Here is a 12,967-nt window from a genome sequence, read left to right as displayed (position 1 = left end):
TTCCATAATAAACTGTTATCTGGGAAAATAATTATATGAGTAATAATCGTACTAAAACCACACACATATCTTAAAACAATCGTGGAAAAAATAAGAAAATGGGTAGTGAGTGGTGCCTTCCGGGTAAGTTTCTGAAAATTACAGTATTCTTCAGTAATTTAGATATTTTCAGTATATATTGTTGTAGTAACATATGAACTTATGTTTAATCTATTATTTCTTCAACATGTAGCATAAGCAATTCGGTTCGGCGGGGGCCTAGTGTGGTTGGTAACGTCTCCGCCAACCACGCTCGACGCCTGGGTTCGAATCCCACCGCCGACATAGGTGTCGATGGTTGTGAGGTGGCGTGATCCACTCACAACCAACCCAACTGGTCTAGATTCAATCCTAGCCGACACCGGGAGATTTTCTGAGGCGAAAAATCTCTGGGATCACGCCTTCCATCGCATGAGGAAGTAAAGCCGTTGGCGCCGGTCCGTTAATAAACGGGTCGTGAGTTAGGGTCCTGGGTGTCGCCTCCCTGGGCGTCGGTGATTGGCCACAACAGTGGCGGAACTAGACCGACGGAAAATAAGCGAGAATAAAAAAAAAAAAAAATCGGTTCTAATCAGTTAGAAGTCAACGATGAATTTAAAAGCGATGCCGCAACTATTGGTGCTACCACAATTATGGATCATCTACCCTATATATTTTTAAATTTTCATCTTTGATTTGGCTGAAACTTTTCAAATACGTTTGTATAGGCAAAAGATGTCATTTTGTGCTATTTGTTTATTTTTTTGGAACACGACTCATTTTTGAGAAGCTATTGAAATATGCTATTTTGGGAAGGTATTGATGATTACAAATAAGTTTAGGGCCAAAACAGTTTGTTTGATCAGTATGACATCTTGGGCAAAGTTGTAGATAACAATTGTGTCTTTCCGAAAAAAGCATACACTCTAAAAAAAATTTTTGTGAAAAAAAGTCAAAGAAAAAATAAAAATTAATTATCTGGAAAAGCTCAGCAAATCTTTTTTTCCATAAAAACTACAAAAGATTACCTAAACAATGAAACCGGTACGTTCATGGAGAAATCAAGAAAAAAAGTTATAATTTTTGATAAAATTTTTGTTTTTTTTGTGTTCATGGAAGAGCAAAATTAATATCTAGAACTTTGTTAAAGACACTATGCCAATCAAAGAAACCGGTTCGAAATTGAGAAATTTTTTTTTTCAAAAAAACATAACTTTTTTTCTTGATTTCTCCTTGATCGGTTTCATTGTTTAGGTAATCTTTTGTAGTTTTTGTTGAAAAAAATACAGGGTTGTTACAGTCGGCGCGAATTTTGCGTTTTTTGCGGATTTTGCGTTTCTCACGGATTTGGCGCGTTTTTACTACTCCATGGCGCGGATTTTGCGGAAAGCCTTGCAACCTTGTTTTCAGCAACCTAGAATGTAATATTGAAGGATTTCGCACAAGTTCGACTGAGTAGTTGGCAGTATCCTCTCAGAATTCAATGAAACTTTGTGGGCAATTAAGCAATTTTGCATACTTCCTGCTTTTTTTCAAAATATTATCTGGACTAGCATTTGAAAAGGACTGAAACAAATTACTTGAAAAGGACTATTGAAAAAAAAAATATTCTGGAAACAAAAAATGATTTATAAAACGGTCATCTCTGATTTTTACCAAATTAGGTTCTTAGATAGACAATTACACTGTCTAAAACTCTTCGGAACATTTCAAAAAAGAGCACTCTTAAGGAGAAAAAGCTTATTTATCCGCTTGAGATTTCGCTTCAGATGGGTTTTCTTAAAATTTTATTAAATCAATCAATTTTGCAAATGGAGATTATATACCACACCACAGGTATGACAAGGCGCCAATCACTTGAAAAGTAGTATTCTCGGTCCAGGTCACAATCAAAAATATTTAGCAATCTTACGCCTAAGTCAGCCCTATCCGAAAACAGATTTTACAAATTTTTAAATAGTTGCTTTATCCATCATTGGCTCTTCTGCTTCTACATTGTTTTTAATTTTTTTTCAAAATTTTATGTCATATTGCTATCAATTTGGCTGAGTTCGTGCAAGCAGAGAATAGAAAGAAAAAAATGAGTGAAATCTTATTCACTCCCTCTTAATGAAACAAGATACAACTTTTACTTAAAAAAAATATTTTCAAAATAAACAAAAACAACGGAAACTGATAAAAAATCTGGATAAAACTGGAAAAATATACAAAAACTCGATGATTTTGTGATTCCACTGTTTAACTGGATTACTCGAAAAAACAACTGGAAGAATCTAGTTTAAATTGGAACATTGGCATCTCTACTAACATATTTTTAGAATTTTGTATGGAATGGTACGTCTATCTTTCGAAAAGTGAGGTTGAAAGATTCGGTATGACGGTCTATTCGCCGCGACTATTTTGCAACCTAGGCAAACTTAGCATTTGCGTTAAACTGTCGTTTGAAGCTTTGTTTACAAAAGTTAATACGTACATAAAAAACTCTCTTTCCATGTTTTTTTCAGATAAATATAGGTTGAATGTTAAACATTAATTTGAGCTCAGTTATTTTTATGTACACATTTTTCATCGAAATGAAACATTTTTATAAGTAAGCTTCATTTTTACAATTTTACTAAGCTAAGGTTTGCTTCTACTTTTCCGAGCTTGGTGCCATACTTTAACTCGTAACAGTAATAATATCTTTTAATTTTCTAACTGGAACTTAACTCGGCCTTTTGGCCTTTTGAACTGTTAATTTTTGTAAAACTTTCTATGAATTGCATTATTACCTACTGATTGAATGTTCCCGGCAATTTACAGGATTAAAGAGTTAGATTTTAAAGTATATATCATACCTCTTATATTTTTTAAATCTCATCATTCAATTCTCTCTTCACACATCAATTTTTTATCTTACTGGTACGTTACTCGTTATAAACATACTTCTCTAAACAGAGGAAAGGAGAGGAAAAATTAGTAATACAAACATTTTGCATTTATAAACATGATTTTTCAAACAATTTTTTCAGCATTATTTCTTATCATTGCGATGCTTGTAGGAACCATGCTTGAATCAATAATTTTAAATAGTTTTTTCGGCTCGGATTCAGTTCTCACGGCGCGGATCTTTAAACTCATTGGCGCGGATTTTGCGGATTCAAAATCAAGATTTCTGTAACAACCCTGAAAATAGATTTTTTAAAAATAAGCTAGATAACTAATTTTAAATTTTTATTTTAATTTTTTTCACAAATTTTTTTTCTTAGAGTGTAATTTTTTTAGGAAAGAAAAAAATTGTTATCTACAACTTTGCCGAAGACGTCATATCGATCAAACAAACCGTTTTGACCCTATAAATATTTGTAATCATCAATACCTTCCCAAAATAGCGTTTTTCAATAGCTTTTCAATACTTAGTCGTGTTCCAAAAAATTAAACAAATAGCACAAAATGGCACCTTTTGTCTATAAAAACATCTGTGCAAAGTTTCAACCAAATCAAAATTGGTCGATTAAATTGGTTGCCCGTTTTTTCTGGAATTGCTCTGTTGAAATCTCATAAGTTATTCTATATTTTATTAGTTTAGATCAGTGTGGCATTGTATTAATCAACGTAGAATTCAATACTGTTTCATGTACCAGAACTGAAAGAAAAGAACCAGTGCTGAATAAAATAACCACCCAGAAATTCAAACAGACTGATATCAAGGCATCCTTACCGTCGAATATCTTTTATATACACAAACATAAATTGTATCTAGACAAACGGTCTCTAGACACATCGAACTATTGATTTTCGATGAACACATTTGTAGGTATACATTCCTTAGTCAAAGTTCACAACTAAATTAAATGTTGAAAGGAAGTTTTCTGCATTGGTTTGTCCCGCTACAGCTTTACCAGAAAAATGTTTTCCAGCGTTTTTATCCCAAGAGATACTAATATGCTAATATGTATCAACTACATGAAGAAAATGTTGAGTTTCAATGTTTTGAAATTTGATTGATGCTTTCAACCACTAAAAAGAACGGAAGCTTTGAACAAACATAAGACTATCGGAATCACTATAAATTTTTCACCTCAAACTATTGATTTTACTCTGCTATTGCAACAATACGACTGAAAATCTTAGGTATAATTTCTGCTCCGCGAAAGTGTTTCTTTAAAATCGATCTCTATCGTCTCTATCAAATTTGAAACTGTTAATATGGTCTGATCTGCCCATAATTCGAAAATTGGCTAATATGCCATAGGCATTAAATCGAGAAAAACGCATTTGAAAGTTTTTTGTCGGTACAACATATTTTGACCTTTCATGACAACTTTTTTATTGAGTATATCACCCTTCATATATGCTGGAACCTTGCCGTTGAGTTGAAACAAAGAAATCTGTAGAAAAATTCCATCCGCTACGTATTTTTAACACAGTAGCCGTTTTTTCAATTATAAACGAATGGTCAGTTGACAAAACGGTGTGCAATTTGGCTAATATCCATACGATGTGAATTATATCGTACTCGTTGGTGATGAAAATGGTTTTAAATTTAATAAAACAACACGGAAGCACAAGTGAGGATGGAAAGGACGACGAGACAATTGTTACGTGCAGCAATATAATAATATAACGAAAATATTATTATTCATGGTAATCTCACAATCCACTTTTCTATTTTTTCTCATCAAATCCAAAATGAAATCTGAATCTTTTCTTCATTAATATTACTCTTAATCAAAGAGCTAAATATCATTTTTTTTTAAATGTGAAGATTAATGACAGAAGGAAACAGTCACACGTTTCGATCATTGGGATTCGCAGTACAACAAATAAATTCTTGTAGCATCAAATATTCTTCGTGAAAAAGTCAAATTTGATGCAAGGGCCTTACGATCGCTCACCTGTCGCCAGTAACCACCAAGCTACAACACACGTTCGAAAGTTAGAAGAAACACAGTTCAGTAATAATACACTGGTTCGTGAACATGCCACAGGTTCATATTGGATATTGGATATTAGCCAAATTCTCAATTATTTTGGATATTAGCCAAAATTGTTTCACGTTTGCTGCCTTCCCAAATGCATTTCTTGACAATCGGTGTGTACCATCACGAGAAACTGTTTTCTCGATTTTGGTAAAAATGGCATATTAGCCAATTTTTGAATTATGGGCAGTGATGGGCTGTCAGTATTGCTGATATATACAAAATATACTTTTGAACATAATATAAATAAACAAGCAGGCTTGTTATTCTCCTGAATATGTACATAAAAGCAGAGTGAATATTCACCGCTCACTTCTTGCGCAGCATGAGCGCTGGGTATAACAATTTTTTGCACTTGAATCCCTGCTTCTGCTTTGTGATGTGTTTCTACCAGTCGCAAAAAATAATACGATAGCATTCGAAAAGCAAACATGCGTGAAAGGCGGCTGGCTTTTTTCCAGGTTCGAGAAAGCAAACAACGCAATCTACACTCTTACCTAGATGCTCCCTTCATTTGATACGTGCTTAAGAGACACAAAGTAGCACTGCAGTGAGCCACAAGTGAGCTCTGTTGTGTAATTATTGAGCGTAAGGTCCTTTCGTGTGAGAAAGATTACACCAGTTTTTTATCTCTTTAGAGAGAAATTTCAGATTCCACTGCGGAGTTTTTTTTTTGCAAGTTGCTCAGATACATGCGATTCGCTGCTCTCTTTACCTACCAGAATGAGTACAGTTGTTTTCGCAGTGAAATTTATTCTCCTACACGCTAGTGATTCTCTGAGGAGAAATGACAAGCCTGCAAAACAATTATCATGGATCTGAAAACGGCTATTCATTTTAAATTATTATTTGCAGAAAGGTGTTAATTTTGTTCAAGGATAAGTACAAATATCATGCACACTCACAATTCAATCCAACAATTGGAACAAGATGCAAATTTATGCTCGTTGTAGGTTCGTGCTCTAGCAATAACTCACCTTATGTAGATGAAAGTCTAATTACGATTAATTGCTAAAATCATTTCAAACACACTTTACCATTGAGCTTCTCTTGTTGTAACAAAAATCACCTTGTTAGAATGTTTCCAAACGGACATAGTAAACTACACCAGAAGCAGCCTTTACCAATCGGTGTGAATTAAGATTGGCTTTTGTTTTCTGGTTTCCGCTATCAGCCCAAATCTCGTGGCTAAAACAGTTCACAATCTCAGACGGGCGTAGCTTCACCATCAAATCATCCACTGTCACGTGGAACCGAACGATAATGTGATTTCATTTCCGCTTCCGACTCCATCGGAAAGCCGCAATGATAGCCGTGTAACAAACATTTATTGTGCATAGCATTCACAAAAGGCGAAGGAAGCACCCGAAAGGGCACATGGATGCTCCCGCAAACGAAAAACAATATCGTATAAGTTCGTACGCTATCAGGACTGCACGTCAAAACAGCAGAAAGCACTTATTGTTGTTCGTCATCCTTGCGTCATGGAAGATGAAGACACGTCCGTAAACACATTACACATTGTAGCATTTGATGCTACACTGTGTGTGTGATTATGGCTACATGCTACGTATTGATTTCACATTTCCGCCCACAAAGTTGCACTTTTAGCTTTCATGTGTCTGTACTTCCTTCCAACTGCATGCCAGCTGAGTAGGGTAACGGGGGTATTTTGGCCAGCTTTGGGAAGTGTTCGCACAGTTCATTAAAAACAAACACAATTTTTCAACATAAATACCTACTCTATTATACCATTGTTAAAAGCTAAGTGTCTATTTTAATTTACACCGTTCAACAATGCAATATATTGAAAAATATCCTAGAAATATCAAAATTTCTACGAAGTACTAAAAACATATTTTGGTCCACCAAATTTTTACTTTGGCCCACCTTTATATCTACAGACGTGAATGGAAAAAGTTTGAACTAATTATATTTAAGATCATCATCGGCATTTTTAGAGCAAAAATAGTGGGTTTGAGGAGAACATCCTGCTACTGTGAATTTTTGTAAATTTTAGGCATTTAAAAATGAAATGATTTGGCTTATAGCGGTTTGACAGGCATTTTCATCAAATTTCATATCGTTAAATGTGATAAATTAAGAAGTAATTACCTGTAAATTGTCACAAGCTGCGTCTTTGTTCACGTGCATCGGCCGAACGGTAATCAAAGAGATGTCAAAACTTGGAATGGCCAAAATATGTTTGCTTCGGAAAGAGGCAACATATTACGGCCATGCGTTTACCCACTTTTTCAACTTTTTCCAACATGTTAGAGTATACAAACTGTTTCTATGACATTTTATTGATGTTTCTACAACAACGAATTGTTTCAAAAGCATACATATTTGTTACAATAGCTCCCGAACGTTGACTTGTATATTACCACTTCCTCTTGACTTTGGGTTGACTCAGCCATGATTTTGAATATGTATGAACTAATTCCAAAATAACACTACCTAGAGCCAGTGTTTCGCCGAAAATTATAGTGTAGTATGATTCTTAGGTGTGTTATTCAATGTTGCATGCGTAGTTTTCTAATATTCATTGAATCTATCAGATAAAATGCGTAAAATGTTACCGGGTGGGCTAAAATATGTATGTGGGCCAAAATACCCCCGTTACCCTATAGCCAGAACAAGAAAATGTGGCAAATGACGAGGGTGGGTGCGATAGAGACAATCTACCGAAGTGCTTTTTGTACCGTCGACTTGTCAAGTCTGGTTTGGCTAGCCTTTTGATAGCAGATAGTTCTATTCTAGCCGCTTGCAATGTGGATTGTGACAATGTGTCACCTTTTGTCTTTTCATCTCTCAAAACAGTCAGCAAAACTTTCCAACCTGTCAAGTTGAACATTTCGATGTTACAATGTATCAGTAATATTCGCATTTCATCAAACTTTTAACCGGGGTTGAGCTTCGTTGAGATTTATAATCCTTTAATTGCAACCACATTCGGAACGATTCGTGACCAGCTGTGCAGGTCGTCTATAATTTAAATTGAACATTTCGGTCTGTTTCAAAATCCAATCAAATTTTATAGTCAAACACTTGTCTTCTGGCTCGCATGCATTAAATTTCTTACGCTTCCGTTAGCTTCTCTGCCCAGCCCTACGGAGATCGTTCCCTAGATTAAGTACTTTTTGATCTGCATCCCATCTGCTGGTGGGTACTATTCTGTGTATGAAGAAGCAGAATGACATTACTGACCGGTGAACCGTATTTCCACTATGTGCACAGTACAAACCGCATCACACTACCGGGCGGAGCCGAAGGATGGCCGGAATTTTAATTATCATCAAATAGCGTAGAACCAGGCATTGGACCAGCGCAATATGAATTCCAATCCGAATAGTTTGCCAGGCCGAGCTAGACTTTGTTGGTTGAATCTACCTATAATCTACCTCACTCTCACTGTATCACTGTCTTTTTATATAGGTCACCACCTGTGTACGGTTTTTTTCTCTGAACCAATGCTGAGTGATCTAATTGCGGACTAATCAAAGGTTCAAATATCCTAGTCGTTAGAATTACGAAAATTGTGCACGAAACGTAAATGGCAAGGTAAACCGATAGTTAAAAGTGTGCAAGTTAGGGAGAGGAATGCGATAGAAAGTCTTCTAAATAACATCCAAATAAATATGATTTGATAAATGAGTTATTTTGAAACAACATATAGAAAAAAAAAGATGTGAAAAGTTCAAGCATAACTTCCAATCTTACAACCATTTGTCAACGTTTGGCATGATTTATAGAATACCTTTCATTTATTTACGACTTACGGTTCGGTTGCTTGAAACGTCCAAAAAATACCTTGTTCTGCACTATCTGCTCATCAACCAGACAGAATTTATTTCTGATAAGCAGTGATGTATCGTGCACTGTAAAAGCTAACTTTTGCTACACTCTATAGAGCAGAAGGAAGTGCAGAAATTGAAACATTAGCAATCGGATAATAGCCACGTCGGTCGCTCCACCTTCCTATCTAACTGCAGTTATGTCATTCGTGTGCCACGTGTGTTGGAGCCGAGCCGTCCATGTTACTGTTTGGTTTACAATGGCATTGCTGTAGGTAAAATAAATGGTGCTATTGTTAGAAGATCGGATGCAGTGAAAGCGGGTTTACATTCACGCCGAAAATCAAAACGATATATGTACTATAGCGCATACAGACCGGTGTCTCCGAAATTGCATATTACACCAAACAAAAGCATAGTTTCTATAAAAAGTACTGGTGTTATTTTCATCGCTTTCTGTTTTGTTTTGTTCATATTTATGCGTAGTTTCTAATCATTCAAATCTTGTTTTGTCCACAGCAACTGTTCCGATCGAATCCCGGCCTCACTGCTGCCAACTCAGCCGTTCCCGGTGCCCCGAACGGACAGCCACTGCCACAATCAGCGCTCTCGCTCTCCGCACAGCAGCAACAGTTTCTAGCGCAACACAATGCAGCCTATGCAGCGCAACAAGCGGCCCCGTACGTCATCAACCCGGGTCAGGATCCGTCTCCGTACATGGGCGCCCTGATCACCGCCGGTGTACCGCAGTACTATGGAGTGGCCGCTGCCCCATGGGGAGTATATCCTGCCAATCTAATACCGCAGCAACAGTCACAGCCCCGAAGGCCTCTGACACCATCGCAGCAGGGTGCTGAAAATCAGCCATACCAGGTGAGTTGGTTCCCGAAAACCACATTGCTCCACTGGGTTTGGTCTACTGTAAAAAAATGCACTTGGCTCTGTTTTCACCCATCGAGGGCCGTAAGTTTTCACCTAAACGTTCAACCGTTTATACCAATTAAGCAATTTTAGTCACCCCCTTTCGGCCCTCATCCACCCCGGTGACGTTTTGCTTCCTGTCGTAATGTTGTATCCATGCAAAATTTAAAAAAAAACGTGTTTGCAGTATAAACGTTCCACTTAAGCAGGTTACGGGCCGGAAAACGGAGCCAACCACATTTTTCCGACTGTTTTAGTTTTAGCCACTTTCCACATGCTTTTTTTTTTTCATCGCAACTATCGTTATTCCCGTGTCAAATTTACATTCGGAACGTTTACGTGTATACATAAATAAAAGAGTCTCGCAGTCTTGTGTTGTAGCCCCGGCACATAATTTCACCATCCGCATTTGGAAGGTGTCGCGCGTTAGATGTATGTTTTTTTGGTATGAAAGCTTTAGCCCGTACTTAGCCCTTTGCGCTAGGCGGAGCCATATAGGGTGCTTGTTGGATGGTGTCATATATTCCGTATTTCATGCACTTGCACATATAATTTTAAGAAGAAATTTATCTTGAAGCATTGAAGCAGAATTCTCTATTCTAAAATATTAGTTCATATACGGGATGCATGGGTATAGTAAATCCATCGAAAATATGGTTGAATCGAATGGCATTTTCTAAAGTCGGTAATAGATATTACTTCGAATCATTTAGGTCCATAATATGTCAATGTTATCGACTTGAATAATTTAATAATAATCAGAAAAGTCTGAAAACTCGCATTCCTGATTAAGTTTCCGAATTCAATAAAAACAGGAAACATATGAGTATAAAAGTTCATGAAATTACTCCAGCGGGTCCGTTTTATAATATTGAGTTATCAGATGTGTTACTAAATCGCCATGAAATAATGGGGCGACATTATAAATGTAGTTACTCATATTAAGGTGAAGGAGGGTATTTTCTGCAATGATTAAAATAGAATCTCAAGGGTTAGGAGCAACCTACGAAACTAATTTTTTGCAGTATGATACATTGAGTTGAGAAGCATCATGCAAAAAATTAGCTTCGTAGGGTGTTCCTAACCCCTGAGATTATATTTTAATCACTGCAGAAAATACCCTCCCTGACCCTTATATCTTCTACTATATAAAAATGGAATTCCGTAACGCTTGATCTTATTGATATTATTCCCTCAGTCTCTGTTGTGTACAGTATTCATCTTCATTTTGAATCGTTCTAAATCAAAAATAATAAGCGGTGACATGTAGGTTTTTTAACATGAAAATGTTCGCTGATGTTCAGAAAAGACATAAGTTATAAAAAAAGTAGTTATCTAATTACTAAAACTTGAGATATTATTCACAAAACTACGTAAAACATGCAAAATTATGACTTTCTGTGCTAAATTTGCCTCTAAATCAAAATTCAAAGCGATGACATATGATTCTTTTTTTCACTAAAATGTTTGTTAATGTTCAGGGAAGACATTCGAGGAAAAATAATTAGTATCTGATTACTAAAACTTGAGATATTATTCAGAAAACTACGTAAAACATGCAAAATTATGACTTTTTATACTTAATTCGTCTCCAAATCAAAATTCAAAGCGATGACATGTGATTCTTTTTTCATTAAAATGTTTGTTGATGTTTAAGAAAGATATTTGAGAAAAAATAATAGGTATCTGATTACTAAAACTTGAGATATTATTCACGAAACTTCGTAAAACACGCAAAATTATGACTTTCTGTGCTAAATTTGCCTCTAAATCAAAATTCAAAGCGTTGACATATGATTTTTTACACTAAAATGTTTGTTTATGTTCAGGAAAGACATGTGAGGAAAAATAATTAGTATCTGATTACTAAAACTTGAGATTTTATTCACAAAACTACGTAAAACAAGCAAAAATATGCTGAATTTGCCTCTAAATCAAAATTAAAGCGATGACATGTGTTTTTTTCTACATTAAAATGTTTGTAAACGTTTAGGAAAGACATTTGAAGGAAAGTAACAAGTATCTGTTTACTAAAACTTGAGATTTTATTCACAAGTTTACGTAAAACTTGCAAAATTATGACTTTTTATGCTGAATTTGCCTCTAAAACAAAATTTAAAGCCATGACATGTGATTCTTTTTTCATTAAAACGTTTGTTAATGTTCAGGAAAGACATTTGAGGAAAAATAAATAGTATATGATTACTAAAACTTGAGATATTATTCACAAAACTACGTGAAACATGCAACTTTATGAATTTTTATGCTGAATTTGCCTCTAAATCAAAATTTAAAGCGATGACATGTGATTTTTTTACATTAAAATGTTTGTAAACGTTTAGGAAAGACATTTGAAGGAAAGTAACAAGTATCTGTTCACTAAAACTTGAGATTTTATTTTATAGATAGAGATAGATATTATAGATTTTTTAAACAAGCAAAATTATGACTTTTTATGCTGAATTCGCCTCTAAATCTAATTTCAAAGCGATGACATGTGATTCTTTTTTCATTAAAATGTTTGTCAACGTTCAGGAAAGATATGTAAGGAAAAATAATTAGTATCTGATTACTAAAACTTGAGATATTATTCACGAAACTACCGAAAACACGCAAAATTATGGCTTTCTGTGCTAAATTTGCCTCTAAATCAAAATCAAAGCGTTGACATATGATTTTTTTTCACTAAAATGTTTGTTAACGTTCAGGAAAGACATTTGAGGAAAAATAAAGTGTATATGATTACTAAAACTAAAACTAAAACTAAAACAAAACTGCGTGAAACATGCAAAATTATGACTTTTTATGCTGGATTTGCCTCTAAATCAAAATTCAAAGCGATGACATGTGATTATTTTTTCATTAAAATGTTTGTTTATGTTAAAATATAAAATGTATGTTTGAAGATGATTTTCTGTATACAGCACAACAATATTGCAGCCTTCTAATAGCGCTCTCGATCAACCAGATTAGATGAGAAAATTCGTTATCGATATTGTTTTAGCACATTTTGCATGTTGTAGGATAAAAACAACGATACACCGTGCCCCAGAGCTGAGTCGAGAAAAATTGCAGTTCGAAAAAATTCTCGACCTGATCGGGGATCGAACCCGATATCACAACCGTGTGGGAGCCAATCGACATCGCTAACCACAGAGCCACGAGGACCACCTACAGCATACAGAATACAGAAAATCACCGAAAAATATTTTATTTTAATTTATACGTTTTTATACGATTACATGCGAAACTTTAACTTTTTATGCGCAA

At 35.2% G+C, this 12,967-nt stretch overlaps 1 protein-coding gene across 4 annotated transcripts in view; it reads left to right on the top strand.

Moving 5' to 3' along the window:
• The window catches only part of LOC129732785 (maternal protein pumilio), a 202,057-nt gene that overhangs the window by 154,429 nt on the left and 34,661 nt on the right, over positions 1-12,967 (top strand). For all 4 annotated transcript variants that reach the window (XM_055694019.1, XM_055694018.1, XM_055694021.1 and 1 more), the window contains one exon: positions 9,296-9,649. In XM_055694019.1, coding sequence (XP_055549994.1) covers positions 9,296-9,649 — 354 coding nt within the window. The remainder of the gene's footprint in view (positions 1-9,295; positions 9,650-12,967) is intronic.

This window comes from Wyeomyia smithii, chromosome 3 (assembly GCF_029784165.1).
Source record: "Wyeomyia smithii strain HCP4-BCI-WySm-NY-G18 chromosome 3, ASM2978416v1, whole genome shotgun sequence".
In the NCBI taxonomy this organism is placed as follows: domain Eukaryota; kingdom Metazoa; phylum Arthropoda; class Insecta; order Diptera; family Culicidae; genus Wyeomyia; species Wyeomyia smithii.
This window is presented reverse-complemented; position numbering and strand designations above follow the sequence as displayed.